Genomic DNA, 20,954 nt, shown 5'->3' on the forward strand with positions numbered 1-20,954 from the left:
CCTTTTGGGGCCGCAGACTTCCGGCACCCTCCCAGCCGGAGGACAGAGACCTGCCCTGCAGAGAGTGCCATCTTGGCTCCGGGACTCCGCCGAACTTAGTCTACAGGTTAGAGTGAGGACCACAGAGGCAGACAGCTTCTGGGACAGGCGGGAGCCACAGAGCCGCTGAGGCAGCACCCCTTTTGGGGCCGCAGACATCCGGCACCCTCCCAGTCGGAGGACAGTGACCTGCCCTGCAGGGAACGCCATCTTGGCTCCGGGACTCCGCCGAGCTTAGTCTCTACAGGTCAGAGTGGGGACCACGGGGGCAGACGGCTTCTGGGACAGGCGGGAGCCACAGAGCTGCTGAGGCAGCACCCTTTAGGGGCCGCAGACATCCGGCACCCTCCCAGTCGGAGGACAGTGACCTGCCCTGCAGGGAGCGCCATCTTGGCTCCGGGACTCCGCCGAACTTAGTCTGTACAGGTCAGAGTGAGGACCACAGAGGCAGACAGCTTCTGGGACAGGCGGGAGCCACAGAACCGCTGAGGCAGCACCCTTTTGGGGCCGCAGACATCCAACACCCTCCCAGCCAAAAAACAGTGACCTGCCCTGCAGGGAGCGCCATCTTGGCTCCGGGACTCCGCCGAACTTAGTCTGTACAGGTCTGCTGACAGAGGATACTCAGAATCCCCAGAAGAACAACCTCTGAACAGAGACAACTATAACAACTCCAGAGATTACCAGATGGCGAGAGGTAAAGGTAAGAATCTTACTAACAGAAACCAAGACCACTCACCATCATCAGGACCCAGCACTCCCACTTCGCCCAGTCCAGGGCACCCCAACACACCTGAAAAACTAGACCTGGATTTAAAAGCATATCTCATGATGATGGTAGAGGACATCAAGAAGGACTTTAAAGAACTACAGGAGAACATGGCTAAAGAGTTACAAGTCCTTAAAGAAAAACAGGAAAACACAACCAAACTGGTAGAAGTCCTTAAAGAGAAACAGGAAAACACATCCAATCAGATGATGGAAATGAACAAAACCATACTAGACCTAAAAAGGGAAGTAGACACAATAAAGAAAACCCAAAATGAGGCAACACTGGAGATAGAAACCCTAGGAAAGAAATCTGGAACCATAGATGCAAGCATCAGCAACAGAATACAAGAGATGGAAGAGAGAATCTCAGGTGCAGAAGATTCCATAGAGAACATGGGCACAACAATCAAGGAAAATGGAAAATGCAAAAAGATCCTAACTCAAAACATCCAGGAAATACAGGACACAATGAGAAGACCAAACCTACGGATAATAGGAGTGGATGAGAATGAAGATTTTCAACTCAAAGGACCAGCAAACATCTTCAACAAAATTATAGAAGAAAACTTCCCAAATCTAAAGAAAGAGATGCCCATGAACATACAAGAAGCCTACAGAACTCCAAATAGGCTGGACCAGAAAAGAAATACCTCCCGACACATAATAATCAGAACAACAAATGCACTAAATAAAGATAGAATACTAAAAGCAGTAAGAGAAAAAGGCCAAGTAACATATAAAGGCAAGCCTATCAGAATTACACCAGATTTTTCACCAGAGACTATGAAAGCTAGAAGATCCTGGACAGATGTTATACAGACACTAAAAGAACACAAATTCCAGCCCAAGCTACTATACCCAGCCAAACTCTCAATTAACATAGATGGAGAAACCAAAGTATTCCACGACAAAGCCAAATTCACACATTATCTCTCCACGAATCCAGCCCTTCAAAGGATAATAACAGAAAAAAACCAATACAAGGACAGGAACCACGCCCTAGAAACAACAAGAAGGTAATCCCTCAACAAACCTAAAAGAAGACAGCCACAAGAACAGAATGCCAACTTTAACAACAAAAATAACAGGAAACAACAATTACTTTTCCTTAATATCTCTTAATATCAATGGACTCAACTCCCCGATAAAAAGACATAGACTAACAAACTGGCTACACAAACAAGACCCAACATTTTGCTGCTTACAAGAAACTCATCTCAGAGAAAAAGATAGACACTACCTCAGAATGAAAGGCTGGAAAACAATTTTCCAAGCAAATGGTCTGAAGAAACAAGCTGGAGTAGCCATTCTAATATCAGATAAGATTGACTTCCAACCCAAAGTCATCAAAAAAGACAGGGAGGGGCACTTCATACTCATCAAAGGTAAAATCCTCCAAGAGGAACTATCAATCCTGAATATCTATGCTCCAAATACAAAGGCAGCCTCATTCATTAAAGAAACTTTAGTAAATCTCAAAGCACACATTGCACCTCATACAATAATAGTGGGAGACTTCAACACACCACTTTCACCAATGGACAGATCATGGAAACAGAAACTAAACAGGGACACAGTGAAACTAACAGAAGTTATGGATCAAATGGATCTGGCAGATATCTACAGAACATTTTACCCTAAAACAAAAGGATACACCTTCTTCTCAGCACCTCATGGTACCTTCTCCAAAATTGACCACGTAATTGGGCACAAAACAGCACTCAACAGATACAAAAACATTGAAATTGTCCCATGCATCCTATCAGATCACCATGGACTAAGGCTGATCTTCAATAACAAAATAAATAATAGAAAGCCAACCTTCACGTGGAAACTGAACAACACTCTTCTCAATGATATCTTGGTCAAGGAAGGAATAAAGAAAGAAATTAAGGACTTTTTAGAGTTCAATGAAAATGAAGCCACAACATACCCAAACTTATGGGACGCAATGAAAGCATTTCTAAGAGGAAAACTCATAGCTCTGAGTGCCTCCAAAAGGAAACTAGAAAGAGCACACATTAGCAGCTTGACAACACACCTAAAAGCACTAGAACAAAAGGAAGCAAATTCACCCAAGAGGAGTAGACGGCAGGAAATAATCAAACTCAGGGGTGAAATCAACCAAGTGGAAACAAGAAAAACTATTCAAAGAATCAACCAATCAAGGAGCTGGTTCTTTGAGAAAATCAACAAGATAGATAAACCCTTAGCCAGACTCACTAGAGGGCACAGGGAAAGCATCCTAATTAACAAAATCAGAAATGAAAAAGGAGACATAACAACAGATCCTGAAGACATCCAAAACACCATCAGATCCTTCTACCAAAGGCTATACTCAACAAAACTGGAGAACCTGGATGAAATGGAGAAGTTCCTAGACAGATACCAGGTACCAAAGTTGAATCAAGATCAGGTTAATGATCTAAACAGCCCTATATCCCCCAAAGAAATAGAAGCAGTCATTAATAGTCTCCCAACCAAAAAAAGCCCAGGACCAGATGGGTTTAGTGCAGAGTTCTATCAGACCTTCAAAGAAGATCTAATCCCAGTTCTTCACAAACTATTCCACAAAATAGAAACAGAAGGTACTCTACCCAACTCATTCTATGAAGCCACAATTACTCTGATACCTAAACCACAAAAAGACCCAACAAAGATAGAAAACTTCAGACCAATATCCCTTATGAATATTGATGCAAAAATCCTCAATAAAATTCTTGCTAACCGAATCCAAGAACACATCAAAACAATCATCCATCCTGACCAAGTAGGTTTCATCCCAGGGATGCAGGGATGGTTCAATATACGGAAATCCATCAACGTAATCCAGTATATAAACAAACTCAAAGACAAAAACCACATGGTCATCTCGTTAGATGCGGAAAAAGCATTTGACAAGATCCAACACCCATTCATGATAAAAGTCTTGGAAAGATCAGGAATTCAAGGCCCATACCTAAACATGATAAAAGCAATCTACAGCAAACCAGTAGCCAACATCAAAGTAAATGGTGAGAAGCTTGAAGCAATCCCTCTAAAATCAGGGACTAGACAAGGCTGTCCACTTTCTCCATACCTATTCAACATTGTACTTGAAGTCCTAGCCAGAGCAATTCGACAACAAAAGGAGATCAAAGGGATACAAATTGGAAAAGATGAAGTCAAAATATCACTTTTTGCAGATGATATGATAGTATATATAAGTGACCCTAAAAATTCCACCAGAGAACTCCTAAGCCTGATAAACAGCTTCGGTGAAGTAGCTGGATATAAAATTAACTCAAACAAATCAATGGCCTTTCTCTACACAAAGAATAAACAGGCTGAGAAAGAAATTAGGGAAACAACACCCTTCTCAATAGTCACAAATAATATAAAATACCTTGGCGTGACTCTAACTAAGGAAGTGAAAGATCTGTATAATAAAAACTTCAAGTCTCTGAAGAAAGAAATTATAGAAGATCTCAGAAGATGGAAAGATCTCCCATGCTCATGGATTGGCAGGATCAACATTGTAAAAATGGCTATCTTGCCAAAAGCAATCTACAGATTCAATGCAATCCCCATCAAAATTCCAACTCAATTCTTCAACGAATTAGAAAGTGCAATCTGCAAATTCATCTGGAATAACAAAAAACCTAGGATAGCAAAAACTCTTCTCAAGGATAAAAGAACCTCTGGTGGAATCACCATGCCGGACCTAAAGCTCTACTACAGAGCAATTGTGATAAAAACTGCATGGTACTGGTATAGTGACAGACAAATAGACCAATGGAATAGAATTGAAGACCCAGAAATGAACCCACACACCTACGGTCACTTGATCTTCGACAAGGGAGCTAAAAACATCCAGTGGAAGAAAGACAGCATTTTCAACAAATGGTGCTGGCACAACTGGTTGTTAACATGTAGAAGAATGCGAATCGATCCATTCCTATCTCCTTGTACTAAGGTCAAGTCTAAGTGGATCAAGGAACTTCACATAAAACCAGAGACACTGAAACTTATAGAGGAGAAAGTGGGGAAAAGCCTTGAAGATATGGGCACAGGGGAAAAATTCCTGAATAGAACAGTAATGGCTTGTGCTGTAAGATCGAGAATTGACAAGTGGGACCTCATGAAACTACAAAGCTTCTGCAAGGCTAAAGACACCATCAATAAGACAAAAAAACCACCAACAGATTGGGAAAGGATCTTCACCTATCCTAAATCAGATAAGGGACTAATATCCAATATATATAAAGAACTCAAGAAGGTGGACTCCAGAAAGTCAAATAACCCCATTAAAAAATGGGGCTCAGAACTGAACAAAGAATTCTCGCCTGAGGAATACCGAATGGCAGAGAAACACCTGAAAAAATGTTCAACATCCTTAATCATCAGGGAAATGCAAATCAAAACAACCCTGAGATTCCACCTCACACCAGTCAGAATGGCTAAGATCAAAAATTCAGGTGACAGCAGTTGCTGGCGAGGATGTGGAGAAAGAGGAACACTCCTCCATTGTTGGTGGGATTGCAAGCTTGTACAACCACTCTGGAAATCAGTCTGGCGGTTCCTCAGAAAATTGGACATAGTACTACCGGAGGATCCAGCAATACCTCTCCTGGGCATATATCCAGAAGATGTCCCAACCGGTAAAAAGGACACATGTTCCACTATGTTCATAGCAGCCCTATTTATAATAGCCAGAAGCTGGAAAGAACCCAGATGTCCCTCAACAGAGGAATGGATACAGAAATTATGGTACATTTACACAATGGAGTACTACTCAGCTATTAAAAAGAATGAATTTATGAAATTCCTAGCCAAATGGATGGACCTGGAGGGCATCATCTTGAGTGAAGTAACACAATCACAAAAGAACTCACACAATATGTATTCACTGATAAGTGGATATTAGCCCAAAACTTAGGACACCCAAGATTTAAGATACAATTTGCTAAACGCATGAAACTCAAGAAGAATGAAGACCAAAGTGTGGACACTGTGCACCTTCTCAGAATTGGGAACAAAACACCCAGGGAAGGAGTTACAGAGACAAAGTTCGTAGCTGTGATGAAAGGATGGACCATTTAGAGACTGCCGTACCCAGGGATCCATCCCATAATCAACTTCTAAACGCTGACACCATTGCATACACTAGCAAGATTTTGCTGAAAGGACCCAAATATAGCTGTCTCTTGTGAGACGATGCTGGGGCCTAGCAAACACAGGAGTGGATGTTCACAGTCAGCTATTGGATGTATCACAGGGCTCCCAATGGAGAAGCTAGAGTAAGTACCCAAGGAGCTAAAGGGATCTGCAACCCTATTGTTGGAACAACATGATGTACTAACTAGAACCCCGGAGCTCTTGTCTCTAGCTGCATATGTATCGAAAGATGGCCTAGTCAGCCATCAATGGAAAGAGAGGCCCATTGGACTTGCAAACTTTATATGCCCCAATATAGGGGAATGCCAGGGCCAAAAGAATGGGAATGGGTGGATAGGGAAGTGGGGGGGCGCTATGGGGGACTTTTGGGATAGCATTGGAAACGTAATTGAGGAAAATATGTAATAAAAATATTAAAAAAAAATATGAATTGTATGAGGGGCTTCACAGACCTAAGAGAACAGAGGCAACTGTACTACTGATTCACTAAAGGGAAAAGAATATTAAAATAAATAAAAAAGACAAAAAAAAAAAAAAAAATAACTTCTTTGAGGCATGAAACCCAAGTCAAAAAATGAAATTCATTTATTTCTTATATATATAGCTTGTAGAAATTTTTAAAGATTTATTTTCTTTTCAATTATGTATATGTGTGTATGTTTGGGTATACATGTATGTGTGTGTGTTTGTGTATGCATGTATGTGTGCGTGCATGCATGTACATGTGTGTGTGTCTGTTTGTATGTGTCTCTGTGTGTGTATGTGTGTATATGTCTGTGTGTGTGTGTGCATATGCACATGAGAGCAATACCTAAGGATGCTAGAGACATCTGATCCCCTGGAAGCTAAAGTTAAGCAGTGGTTGTGAGCCAACCCATATGTGTGCTGGGAATAGATTTTGGGTCCTCTGAAAGTACAAGCCACTGAGCTATTTCCCCAGGCCCTGCAGCAATTTTGTATGATTCTGTCAGCCTGCCTGCCTTTTTGATTGCAACCTGTCACATGAAGTCAGGTGTGGTGTTTTCTATGTATGGAGTCCTATTGGCCCTTAACCCGACCTAACCTTATGTTGGATTTCAGATTTGGGATCAAGGGTGATCAGCTTACTTTGGCCATGGTATAAGGTGGGGAAAGAGGGCAATGTTACAATATCCTGAGATTCCAATGAATTCTACCTCAGAATCGTTTCTTTAAATCCAGAATGGCATTAGCATTCCAGGCCACATCCTGCTCCTCAGCTGGTAGAAAGAGGCACACCCTACAGCTGCGTTTCTAACCCACATCTGTAGAACAGAAAACTCTTGGAAGCTGTTTTAACTGCAGTCTTTGTACAATCAACAATAATTTGCTAAAATTCACACTGGATGTAATTGCTTCCAGAATATGTTTGTGCATGTGTGTGAACGTGTACACACACTCATCCATTGGTCATTTAATCTTCATTTACTTTTAGGGCAACGACATAATTGTTCTAATAACTTTAAAGACAAGTCAAACCTTCTTAGTGCTTCCCAACTATCTCAGAAAATCTTGATCTGATCGTTTTTTAGAAGCACGACTGTCTGGGGGAGAACACACAGAAAACCATTTAACATTTAGTTTATGAAAAAGTGTTTTTGCTGAAGCTAGTGAGGTAAGTGCTTGCTGTCAAAGCATGGGGATCTATCTGACTTTGGATGCCAGTACCCATACTGGGCAGGTCGGATTAAACAAGTACCACACACACCAGCTACATATCTCATAAGCATCTGTAAAACAGTAAATGTATGTGCAGCCCCAGTGCTGGGGAGGTATAGACGAAAGCCCTAACCTATTATTGGGATTTTCTGACCAGCCAAGCTAGATGTGAGATCCAGGCCAATGAAAGACTGTATCTCAAAAAATAAGGTAGAGAGTGATGAAGACATGCAACACTGACCAGTAGTATACACACACACACACACACACACACACACACACGAATGTATACACAAAAACTCTATTGGTTTGGATCCTTCCCAGAAATAAGACTCTCTGAGGAGGATCCCAGAAGACTTCAGTACACCTTGAGTTGAGTTGTGAAGGCCCAGAAGCCATGATCCTCAAGGACAACTTTGATATCAGTCAGTGAGATGTAACCTCAGGAGAACCTTAAGTTGCTCCTAGGTAGCAGGGGGTGCTGTTTACCAGCCCACAGCACACAGACCGGGATGCAGGTGGGAAGGCCACACACCCGGTTCTGTTCTAGTGTAAAGTTTAGAAGAACCAAGATGATCTCAGGACGGAGCCTGGATTTTACATCGAATTTTGATTGACTTTAAAAAAAAAAAAAAAAAGGCTGCGCCTACATTAGGCTCATAAAATTAATAAGACACTGAGAGGAAGAGAGAGATAAACAAAACCAGCTTCATCTATATGCAAAACAGAAGCATGTAAGTAAGAAAAAGATAAGAGAGGCCATAAGGGGACTGGAGAGATGGTTAACAGTGCTCACTACTCTTTCAGAGGACCTGGATTCAGTTCCCAGCACCCATAGCAGGTGACAGACAACCACATGTCACTCCAGCTCTATGCACGCTCTCTCTCTCTCTCTCTCTCTCTCTCTCTCTCTCTCTCTCTCTCTCTCTCTCTCTCTCTCTCTCTCTCTCTCTTTCTCTCTCTCTCTCCCTCTCTCCCTCTCTCCCTCTCTTTCTCATCTCTCTCATCTCTCTCCTCTCCCTTCCCCTTCCCCCCTTCACACACACACACACACACAGGCAAATAAATACAACCAGCCAATCAATCTTTGTTTTAAAGACTTGTTCAGAAAACAAGCCCATATATGATTAACAGTGGTCTAAGAAGGTTCTAGAAAAGGCGTCAGAACCAGGACTTAGGTTAGGGCAGTAGTTCTCAATCTTCCTAATGCTGTGTGACCCTTTAATACAGTTTCTCATGTGATCCCCCCCCAACCATAAAACTGTTTTGGTGGCTACTTCATAACTGTAATTTTGCTACTGTTATGAATTGTAATGTAAGGCTACTCCTGTGAAGGGGTCCGGACCCACAGGTTGAGAATGGCTGGGTTAGAGAAGGGGCAGGAGGGTACATATATTAAGAAAAGATGGCCTGGGCTAGGGAGGAGGCTCGGTAGGCAAGAACACTTGCTATATAAGCCTGAGAATACCTGGGGCTTGCTAGCCATCTATCCCAGTCGAATAAAACAGCTGAAGCTATCTCCGGGTTCAGTGAGAGGCCCAGCCTCACAGGAATAAGGCAGAAAGCAATAGAAGAGGATGCCCTATGTCCTGCTCTGGCCTCAACGTGCTAGATGATCAGGCATGTTCCATACACATACCAGATATGTGATATACACATACCAGGGAGGCATTCCGAGCATAACCAGCGTCAGCAAGCACCCCCACTACAGCAAATGCTCTGCTCCCAGAAGCTGAACATTGGCCGAAGCCACCCTCAGTTTCCACCGACTCGGCCCACACAACATGACCCTCTCATTAATCATAGCTAGGAGCAGGCTCAGTGAGTTCGGGAGCAGCAGAAAATAGAGCTACAGCTGAGAGGTCTGACCAATGGCCAGCTGCACCTGCCTCCAGGAGACTGTTGTCATCCCCTCCTTCCTGAAGCAGCCAGTGACATTCTTGGACATGGGAGAAACAGCTGGAACTAGGGGTAGGGGTGGGGGTTAAATAACCCCAAACAAAGAGAAGCCTTCCCTCCTCCAGCATGCAGCTCCTGCCTCCGCTGTTACACAAAGCCAGGAAGCCCTGGTGTTAAGTGGTCATGTAAGGAGGCTCTGGGTGATATTAACTTGCCTTCCATTCACCGCCAGCTAAATCCTACTTTAATTGGCTTGCCTCTTAATTGAAATAAGTGATTCGCCAAAGAGGTCCAAGGAGCCCCCCACCTTCAGGAGAGTAAGCTCCCCATAAGGCCTGCCTGTTTGCTTTGCTATTCAATATTCAAGGATGGATCTGTAGGACTTAAGTGATGGTTCCCCTTGGGATAGGAGTATAAAAACGAAGCCCTTCCCACATGGGAAATGCAGCTCTCACCAGCCCAGCCGCAGCCACCATTAGACTCTTCCAAAGCAACGTTAAGGTATGTCCTTCATAGATTTAGACAGGAGCGATAGTGTTTCTATTTAATCATCGACTTGAGACAAAATCACACAGCCCCAACTTCAGCAGCAGAAGTGCTGTGCATTAAATCACTTCCGAAAGTCCCTGAAGAGTAAGGCTCGGAGGTTTGGGATCGCAGGACAATTAGGTAACAATGAAAGAGACCCATTTGATCAAACAAAGCGTTAATCCTAACTCGTGCTGTGTGTTCCTTTATCCACTCTCTGGGAATGTTGACTTTTTTGGGGTAATTTTGATTTCTCCTTCCCCAGGAACAGACACACAGGTACAGAGAAAGGATCCCCGGCATGTATCAGTGGAAGACAATGGAAGTGTGGCTGCCTGGGAAGGCCCTGATAAGGGCTCAGCTCCTTGAAGCAGAGAGAAAGGTCCCAGGTGGCTTTAGTGAAGGGGTGCTTACTTTCAAAGTTCAGCACCTATGCAAGGCATCTTTGCAAGATATCCTACATTCCATATGTACCCCAAACTCATGAAGACACCCCAAATTCACTGAGCCTGCTCCCTAGAGCAGGGCTAGGGTGTAGAATACTTAAGACTAGAGATCACTAAGCAATTAGCAGCCCATCCAGGCCCTCAGGGGAGGTTTCTGAGAGTGAGTTTTCTAAGCTCTTTAGAAGGGTTTATATACACCTAGCATGCCATTAATCATTCTTATCTGTTCATTAAAGCTGTCTCCCTCCAGACCTCGGCTGGCCAATTCTTTCTCAGCTTGGTTCTTTTTTATCTATCTACCCAAAGAGTGGCCTGTTTCTTTTTTAAGACACATTTTGTCATTAAAATACTTCATCAGTTTCGCACGGGTGTGCGCCACCAATTAGTCTGAATTTGTAAAGTTTTTTTTATTAAATACACAGAGAGGACAGTCCTGGAAGGGTCTCTGTGGGTGGCTAAATGTGTCATGAAGAAACACAGTATGGGGGGTGCTTTCATTGATGAGAGATTTCTGAGCCATAGCCCACCTGTGACAATGCCTCTTGTCGCCTCCTGTCCCCTACCAGAAAAAGGAGTGCAATTTGAACTTGCACAGTGGCCTAGTTGATCTAAAAGTGGGAGAGAGATTAGACACTCGGACACTGTAACACAGAAAAGCAGTCTATATGAAGTGCCATGTCCTTAGTGCCGGGACCATACCTCTGCCTGCGACTCTCCCGGAACCATATTCGGGCTTCTGCTGGCTCCTTGGTCCATCCATCCCAGCACGGCCGGCAGGGAGACGCCGAGTAGGGCAAGATGTGGCCAGAAGCCTCCTGGTTTCATTTTGTCCAGTCTGTTGAGAAAACAATAAAAGCTCATCGGGGAAAGCAGTGGGAGGAAGCCATAGCAAATGATGTGCAAATAGAATCAGGTCAACCTAAGGGGCTGGGCAGATGGGTTTTTGGGACCTGAGTTTGAGCCCCAGACCCATATTAAAAGCTGGGAGTGGCAGTCTGTATCACTAATCCCAGCACAGGGATGGTGGAGACAGGGAAATCCCAGAGACTCACTGGCCAGTCAGCACTGCCTAATTGGTCAGCCTTGGGCCTCTCAAAAAAAAATCAATATGGCTGGCTGGTGAGGAACCACACCCAATGTTGAATTCTGACTCCCATATGCACATGCAACCACGCACATGTACACCCATGCATTCACATGAAGAATCAGATTAATCTAAATATAAATATAACATATAGTACAAACCCTTTTGTTTTACTTGGGAGAAATGATAGCATTACGTCTAGGCCCATTTTACTGTCTCTAAAACGGGGGCTGTATTGCAGGCCTCACAGGAACATGCTGAGAACTGAAAGAGCTGGTACCAAGCACACAGTCGAACTCTGAAAATGTAAGCAACTAGACAGTGTCCCACTTAAAATGCCACCAACCACATCTATAAGGACAAGCAGAGTGAGTCAGCTGAGTGACATCTGTTGGGCACATCTATGCCCCAATTTCCTAAGAAAGGACTGGGGCTAAGCATATGAAGCTTAGGAAATGCTGCAGAGCACCTGGAGAGGTGACCAAGCCAGTGATGACACCCTGGAGAGGTGACCAAGCCAGTGATGACACCCTGGGGAGGTGACCAAGCCAATGATGACACCCTGGAGAGGTGACCAAGCCAGTGATAACACGTGTTGCTAAACTTGACTGCCTAAGTTTGATCCCCCCAAAGTTGACTTCTGCAAGTTGTCTCACAATGGCATACATACCCCCCACATACATACACTAAATAAATAAACACGTTTAAAGAAATGTTAACGAGGAATAACAGTAAGTATGTAGCAACGTCTCTCTGTCTTTACAAAATGGTGAACTTCACAACAGCATCATAAGGTCTGGTATTTCAGTGTTTGCAGCAGGATATAAGCACCAGCCAGGGAAGTCCCAATAACCTGGAAGTTGTTTCCTGAGACTCACTTGGTCCTCAAGTCCTAGACTAAAACAAAGGGACGGTTCAAGTTGACCGGAGACTGAGGGACACTGAGGCTCGGGTGTGAGCAGTGCTCAGGAAACCTCATGTGCTGATATAGGGAGGACAGACTGCACAGAGTAGCTGAACTTTTTAATATTTTTTAAATGTGTGTGTGTGGTGGGGGTTGTGGGGAGGTATGCTGATGTGTGTTGTGGTGGGAGTATATGCTAGTGTATGTATTGGGGGTCAGGGGACAACTTGCAGGAGTCAGTTCTGTACCTCTATCGTGTGGATCCCAGGGATCAATCTCAGGTCACCAGGCTTGGTGGCAGGTGCCTTTACCTGCAGAGCCATCTCACTGGCTTGCCTGTTCACTTTTTAAGTGTACGTTCACTCTGAGTGTACGTCAATAATCAATTTGATGGTATTTACTTACAGGTTCTCCATGCCACATCTTGGCCCAGCCCACAGAAATGGAAACACATAGGCCTCTTTAGAGGCTAGCATCCCAGATGACCTGGCCTAGAGACTAAATTACAACTGGCATTGATTCACACCTTGTAGATCCTGCCCTATACTCAAGTAATGGCCTTAGATGACTCTTCTCAGGACCTCAGCCTTTCTAATGTGGATCACATCCTCAAAGGTAGTGTTTCCTCTTGGAGGGAGGGGTTGTTAAAAATTGGACAACGGTAGAATGCCATAAACAGTAAAATATAGAACCAGTAATTAATTAAAGATCAAATGCACAGTGAATCTGGGTCTCTGGCAATGCTTACCATGTAATGACCACCCCATGGCAGCCTTGGCTCTGAGCACACAAGACTTTGCCTTACACTATACAACACACTGCCACCCAATAGTGCCTGCCACACCTTGGCACACAAAGTTTTCTGCCCTTATGGAAACATAATGGTTTGATTACAGAAGACAAAGTCTCTTAATATTTTCCTACCGTCATTCCTCAGCTTGTAAGTATCAAATGAGTATATATGTATTTGGATGGTATTGTGTAAGAATGTTTGATTTTTAAAATTGCTATTTGAGTTGCTGGCTGGAATTTCATAAAACTTGTTAAAAGAATTTTGGCTCGGGAGCAGGACCAAATTTCCAACTGTTTCAAAATGGTCCTGAGCACCCTTCTGCCATTTTGTATTATGTATTTCTGTGGTATGGTGTTCAATACTGACAATTACAAAATCAAAATATTAATCGGCTCCGAGAAACGCCAAAGATGCTCTTCCTCCTGCGGTATCAAACATATGCCAGAGCCTAATCCCTCATGCGCATCCATCTCACCAGTATGCAAATTTACTTTCATCTTTAACAAATAGTAAAAGTGCATGCATACTAAAGAATTGTTTTAAAATACATTTCCTGGGGGCTGGAGACATGGCTGTGTGGTTAAAAGCTTGTACTGCTTTTGCAGGGGATCTGTGTTTGATGCTCCTGGCAGCTTAACCACCTGTAACGCAGGCAGGCTCCAGGGGGATCTGGTGTCTCAGGTCTGGGGTGGAGTGGGAGGCACCTGCTCTCTAGCATACAAACACTTAAAAATAATACTTAAATCTTACAGAGTAAGTAAACGTCCTTAAGATTTATTATCAGATATCTGATCTGGATATCTAATTTATGTAAGAGGTGAAAAGGGGTCTGGAATACAGTTTAAGAATCTCTGACCTAGACAAGGGCTGTCACTCAGTCATTAGTGGCCATGGCCACCAAACAAAGCCACTTGTGCTGTATACCATGTTTCTCTGCCTGCGTCCCCATGTGTGAGACAGATGCCCACTGGGAAGAAAAGGCAGAGTCAAGTGTGGGACACCACACACTGGCTTATGAAAGGACACGGTCGCCAGGGATAGCTATCTTGTAGAGAAGGTCTCCGGAGACCCCCATTTCTCTGATTCTTTCTTCAGCCATTCTTTTGGTTTTGGCATCCATTGGCAAAGCTGAGCTGAGGGAAGCAGCCCAGGTGGCCAGTGACTATCATCACAAGGTCACCATCTCTGTACCTGATGTGCATTTTCCATAGTGTGGCTTCAGCTGCTACTTGTGTGAGGCCTGTGATAGGAACCAGCGGCAGGCTGCCTGACTGTGACGGGCAGAGCTCAGAGGGACGGGAAGGTGGAAGGAGAACCCCCTCAGGCAGGGCTGGAAAAGAATATTTCCCCGCAATGCAACCGCTCTGTTTTGTTTTTAAAAAATAAATAGGGCAGCTTCATATTCCCCATGAATTATCCTCTTTTGAACCTGGAGCTGTGTTCCAGAGACTGCAGATGGCAGCTATTGGACTTTTGCATATTTTAAAAGCTAACTTTAGTAATTTGAGCTAGAATGAGAAAGACTATGCTTTCTATTCTTTTTTAAATTTGCTGATAACTTAGTCCACTAATAAATAATGTTTTTGAGGTAAGCGCCTCCATTTAAAGGTCTGCTTACTTCCTTTGTCATGCCTCCTTGCCCAAACCCACTAAAAATACAGAGATAATCAAAATCCATCCTACTTAATGTACATCTGTCAACTCCCAGAATTATGAAATATGCAAGCCACGAAATCTAACGCTTTACTTTCAATTTGCCTAGTAATCTAAGACCAATTATGTCTGGTGTTTTATTATTAATGGATAGTATCAAAATAAAATCCATTCATTTCAATTATTGCCTTGGCAAGCACCATGTAGCTTCATTTAAGAAGCAGACCCAGAGGGTGAGCATTAAGCCGGCTGGATTCTGAGAGGTGTTTCAGGACATTCCGACCCCAGTACCAGCCTTGGCAGCTAGAGCTGGTACGGGTCTTTATCCAGTTCGCACTGAGATTCCCTATTAAGACCTTATTTGGAGCTAGGGAGACACGTGAGCCAGACCAACTGCTTAAATAAGCCTACGCAGCTTCTTTATAGAACGCAGCTCAGTTTGGCCACCACGAGCTGATTTCATTTACACCGTGGATATGTCTTGGATGTCATTTTATTCACAGAGTGATTGACAATTCATTACATCTAGAGCAGCAACAGCCTAAAAATTTTTCAACTTGAGTTTTATGACAATTCAGTCAATAAAAAGAAGAATTAATATTGGGTCTAAATCAATCTTGATGATCTGTCTAATAAGCAAATAGAGACTCTCTATTTGGTTAACACTTACATAGCAATTACTATGTGTCAGGTACTATTCAGTCTGCTCTACAGACATGCCTCATCTCCATGCAGAAAGCAGTGACTATTCTCCCTCCCCATCTGATGACAAGAGGAGGCAGGGTCACAGGGAGGGTAAGTACCCTGCCAGAGCTACATGGCATGTAAATGAGCAGGTGGGTGGTTCTGCTATGACCTGTCCATCATACCTCCCCACCCTTGCCAGTTTGTAATCTTGGTAGGCAGTGATTTTTCACATGACCCAGTCAATCTACACAAGGCAAGCTAGGAGGAAGGCCCTGAACCCGGAGTCCCTTCTTGCCCCTGAAAGATACCCAGAACCAGCCTCCTTTGCTTGTCAAGGCTCTGACCATGCAAGGATTCAGAGCCAAGTTATTACCCTTATGTACCTGCTCCCAAAGTGGGTGCAACTTGGCACACTCTCCAAGAGAAATGACACAGGTTGCTAGGAGGTAAGGGTGCTCCTCTGACTCCAGGGAGCACAAGTCACTTTGAGGAAGCCAATCTGCTGCTGAATTCATTGAGGTTCCAATTTAAATCATCTTGCTGGCCTTTAGTAAGAATCCCTCCATCACTGGGGTGGGGATGAGCTCTTCATAAGGTTGCAGATTCTGACCATCAACTTGGGCCTCATTCAGAGATTACACTTCACTCATTGTATGTTTCATTCATCCATGGCCAGATGGTTACATCGCCACCAGGATAGAGTCCCTCTGGCCTCCTCTAAGGAGCTGAGACAGTCTCAGCTTCCAAACAACTCAGTCACTTGGCAGGATAAAATATCTTAGTTTGAAGAGAGGCACTTCACCTTTTTCTCTGGTCCCCACCTGGTCCTCCACACTCTCTCACAACCAGGAGAGCTAGGTGCTGCCATCCTGTCTCCTGTAGATTTAGTGAGTCATTGAAGGTTTAGAACTAAGCCACTGCACAGACCTATCCTCTAACCTAGCATCTCACTTCCTGAACACTTCTCTGCTTTCTTACCCTCCTCAGATTTGCATCCTCTTCCAAATCCTGTGTGTGCTTGTCAGTGGTGTAGCCTCTCTGTGCAAACCTCGGGATTTGCGCTATAAAACAGACTTGTGTCTGTGCTCTCTTTCCGTGCTTAAAATTATAGTCATGGCAAGTTAGCGTGATGCAACATTCCAAATGCCAAGCTGCTTTTTGAAGAAAGTTGAAAAGCCATGACTAAAAATGTAAGTTATTAGGGGAAGACTAAACCTAATATGAATTCATTTAAAAAAAAAAAAAGAAGAAGAAAAAAGGTCTGCCCCAACCCAGAAACCACAAACCAACATGTAAGCTGTGCAGGATCAGTGGCCAGAGTCTTACATGGTTATGTGCTTAAGGCAAGTCTTGTCTTGTCTATTCCTGTAACCAAACCTTTCAGGATGAGTGGGAATGCTAGCCACTGGGGACACTGTTCATCAGCTCTCTTTCTCTCTTGACCTCTTTTCCAGAACATGAGAACATTACCAGGCCAGTCACTATGGATTAGTCACACACAAATGGCTTAGAAATGACAGAGATGACTTGGTAGAGCCTTTAAGAGAGCAAACCCTGGAGGCACCTGCATTTCTAGACATCTGCTTGGTACTTGAATCGAACTATAGTTTACACCATGCCCTGGTGACAATCAATTGGGAGTTATCAAATGGGAAGCCCCAGAGCCCTGCCATCCTCTTCTGTGTATCTGCCTGATGTTGGGGGAATGGGGACTGCACAAACTCAACCTGAAACCAGTGGCTACATCATAATTTCTGCTGAAAGGTTTAGACTCTAGTTTTGATTTGTGTGTGTTTTAGGAAAAAGGAAAAGCACGTCAAATTTCCCCAAATAGCCCCGAAAATTCCAACCTGGAGAAGATAAGCATCTACCAAGCTAACTGTAATTAAGTGGAATCGCATTTTCTATGTTTTTATTACATGTATTTATTTGGGGGTGTGTGTGTGTTTAAAAGTGAGAGAACAGCTAGCAGAAGTCTGTTCTCTTCTTCCATGTGTGGATCTTGGGGTTCAAACTCAAACCTGAGAGCATGTGAGCTATCTCATTGCCCACTGAGCTATCTCGTCTGCTGTAAGTTGAATTTTCTATTGATTATGAACTCTTTATTTTCCAACAATTGTTGCATTGAAGATCTAAATAATTCCATGTGCAATGTGTAAATTGATGGCATTCATCTTGGAACTGAAGTTTTACACATTCACCTATGGCTTCTATCACCCTTATCTGTCCAACCTTCAGATAACTCCTAAATATGTCCTTTAAACCATGGTTTTCCCATTATATTTGATGTTCCATGTCTTAGTGTTATTCAGTAAGAGGCAAACCACTTTAAGAGAGATGCTCTCTTGAAATACCTAATTTCATCTTGTTTGGAAAAAACAGTAACTACACATAAGCAAGAAGGTGGGACTTGGAGAGAAAAGATACCTCCAGAAGTGGGTAGACACTTGGGACAGGTTTGTCAAATGGTAACCATTCAATACCAGTTCCTGAAACAGGCTATTAAGTCAAACAGAAGATCATCACATGAGAGCACAGTAAATAAACAGGTCCTCCAATTCCTTAACAGAAGGAAAATCACGGTGAGTGACCCAGTCTCCCCCTCCTTCTCTCACCTACTGGGCACAACCAGGGGAATCAAAGTCCTGACAATGCCCAGTTCAGCGAGCTGGTCTCTCTCTGGGAAAGGGGGTTGGGGTGGGGAAAGCCTTTCTGTGATTAACAAAACTTGGTAACCTCAAATTCTAAGAGGAAAAGTAAAGCCACTGGGACAACATAGTTAGGAATGCTAACACATGGACCCTTTCCCTGGATGACCTTTGGTTCAGGCTGAAGTCTTTCTGGGAAGAGTGAGGTATTGGGCCCCATGATAGGAGGAAGAAAGCCAGCATTCAGCTGATGGTGGCAGAATGACCTGGGCCTAAGGTCCCTTCTCACACAACTAAAACAGGGAGTCACTGGGTTCTGCCAGAGAGAGAAGTGCTGGGGTTATGATACCACACAAGTCCTAGTCACTCCCCCACTCGTTTGCTTTCCACACCAATGTCCACACCAGAGCCTATCCTCAAAGTCAGAGGGACCGGAACAGATACTGGCCAGTGTCAGGGATGAGAACAGACTGTTAAAATTCTCCCTTGCATCAACAGTGGCTGCTGGGCTTGAGGGCTTTCTGGAAAAGTCCTGACGTCTTCTTCAGCACCCCCCCCCCCCTTTTCCTCCTTAGAAAATGCCAAGGGGTGTTGTTCTCTGTACGGTTTTTTTTTTTTTTTTTTTTTTTTTTTTTTTTGGCTAGCAAGTACTCCATTTCTATGTAAGGCATATAAAGGGGTGGGTGAATTTGGGTACCTCGTGGCAGGAGAGGGTACCTAGTACAATTCTTGGAGCACAGGCTTGCAACAGATTTACTAGGACAACAGACCAAAGCTACTGGCGCTGTTTTTCACTCATGGAAAGCTCGATAGAAGCGACACCTAGAGGGGACGGAGGGGAGACTACCAAAGCGCTATTCATCAGTGTCAAGAGCGGGTTATCTGGAGGGAAGTCCTCTAGGCAGGGCAAGGTGGACCAGCTCTGGGAGAAAATGCAGACCTGGTGGGGGCGGGGGGCAACTCCCAGAGAACTCTGAGCTGACCAAAGGACAGCATAGACGCTCGCCAAATTCTGGGCACCACGAGCCCTACCGACCGCTGCCAGTCAGTTTCTTCCCTTGCAAGTTTCAGGACAGGAAGTCCTCAGGTGGCAGGCATAGGGGAAGCCAAGTGGGACACGGCTTTGTCAGCTGCAGAGAGTGCTCAAAGCCTCGTGCTGCAGTGCTACCCAAACTCCAGGCGACATGCGCCCCAAGAGCAGCGCTCTGCCTGCGTTTCCCAGGTCTCCTCTGAAACTTAGAAATGGTCTCTTTTCCTTCGGTGGAGCAAAGAGGGGCCGAAGTCAGTCAGCACAGTTGCTTTTAGCACCTATCCCCCCACCTAAATATCCTCAGGACAAACTGCTCCCTAGAGACTGACTTCCCAATGGGTTACAGCAGCTGCTTACTGGCAACAACTGTGGCCTCGCAGGATGAAAGCCACAAGGTTCCCAGGGCAGGGTTCTGCCCGGATGCCCTCTTCTTGAGCTCCTTACACCGAGGGCCATGAGATAATGAGGGCCAAGAGAGGCGCAGATTATCTTTTGGCTGCGACAAGGGGACGCAAGTTTCCCCGCAAAGCGGAGGGGAAGAAGGTGCAAAGGATGCCCGCCCCGCACTCTAGATCCCAGCCAAGGGCACAGGTCTGAGCCAGGGTCTGTCGCTAAGGTTTGGCTGAGACCATCCGGGGGTTCAGAGCCCAAGAGCGGCGCCTGCAGGGTCTCGGTGCGGATCGCGAGCTTCGGGCTCAGCCAGAGCAGTTCTGCGTGGCGCCCCGCGCGCCTATAAGGATCACTCCGTTCCCCACCGCTGATCCCCGGGTGTCAAACCTCATGTGCCCCAGCTTTAGCCCCCAGTCCTAGCGCATCCAGGGTGGCCCTGCCGAGTCCCGGCCCTGTGGTCCCGTGCCCGTAGCCAGGCGCGCAAACTTGGCTCTCCAGGCGTGGGCAGTGAGAACCTGCGAACGCCCGCACCGGGCCCTGCAGCGAGCTGCGGAGCTGCGGGCGTCGGGACCCCGGCGGAGAGCAGCGGGACGAGCTGGCGGCGGTGACAGGACTCAGACACCCGCATCTTCTCCGGAGCTGCGACCCGCTTACCTACGGCGGCCGGGGCCGAGGGAAAGACCAGGTGGCCGGACTCGGGTGGAAGGGAGGGAGCGCCCCGTGGCGGCGACAGAGGCGGCGACCCGGACCCCGCGTCCTCCGCTGGGTCGTCTCCGACTGTCGGCTGGTCCCCCGGCGTGCTAAAGACAGTCCAAGCTCCAGCTCTCCGAGCCTCCGCCGCCCGCCGCTGTGCCACCGCTGCCGCGGCTGCCCTATTTCTGCCGCCGGGACCGGAGCCCGTGACGTCACCCTCCGGGCCCCGCCTGCCCAATCGCCGCCACCTGTGCTCGCCTCCCGCCCGCTTGCGGGTCAAACCCCGCGGCAGGTGTAGAGCAGCCCGGCGCGCAAGCAGAGCGCGAGGATTCCCTGTGCCCTGCACCACCTGGGCCGGGCAGCTCTCTTTCCCCTGGCTCCCAGGAAGCTCAGCAGGTGACAACCCCCTGCCTCTGTTTTCCCACTTACCCCTCCTCTCCTCTAAGCTCTTTTCCGGGCCAGCCTCCCCCAAGGTTGTGCTTTGCTCAAAGCGCAGGATTGCTCTTAATCAGCGGCCATTTCTCGTGAAGCCTTACGGGGTCGGTACATTGCACC

The 20,954-nt window shown here is 45.4% G+C and overlaps 1 protein-coding gene across 1 annotated transcript in view; it reads right to left on the minus strand.

The window, feature by feature from the left end:
* Positions 1-20,565, minus strand: part of Fstl4 (follistatin like 4) — a 438,866-nt gene extending 418,301 nt beyond the window's left edge. The window contains exons 1-2 of the mRNA XM_021176957.3: positions 20,361-20,565; positions 11,217-11,352 (exon numbers count right to left, since the gene is read on the minus strand). Of these exons, the coding sequence (XP_021032616.1) occupies positions 11,217-11,342 (126 nt within the window). The 5' untranslated portion in view covers positions 11,343-11,352; positions 20,361-20,565. The remainder of the gene's footprint in view (positions 1-11,216; positions 11,353-20,360) is intronic.
* Positions 20,566-20,954: the final 389 nt, after the last annotated feature.

Source organism: Mus caroli, unplaced genomic scaffold, assembly GCF_978045245.1.
Source record: "Mus caroli unplaced genomic scaffold, Mus_caroli_1 scaffold_13, whole genome shotgun sequence".
NCBI lineage: Eukaryota > Metazoa > Chordata > Mammalia > Rodentia > Muridae > Mus > Mus caroli.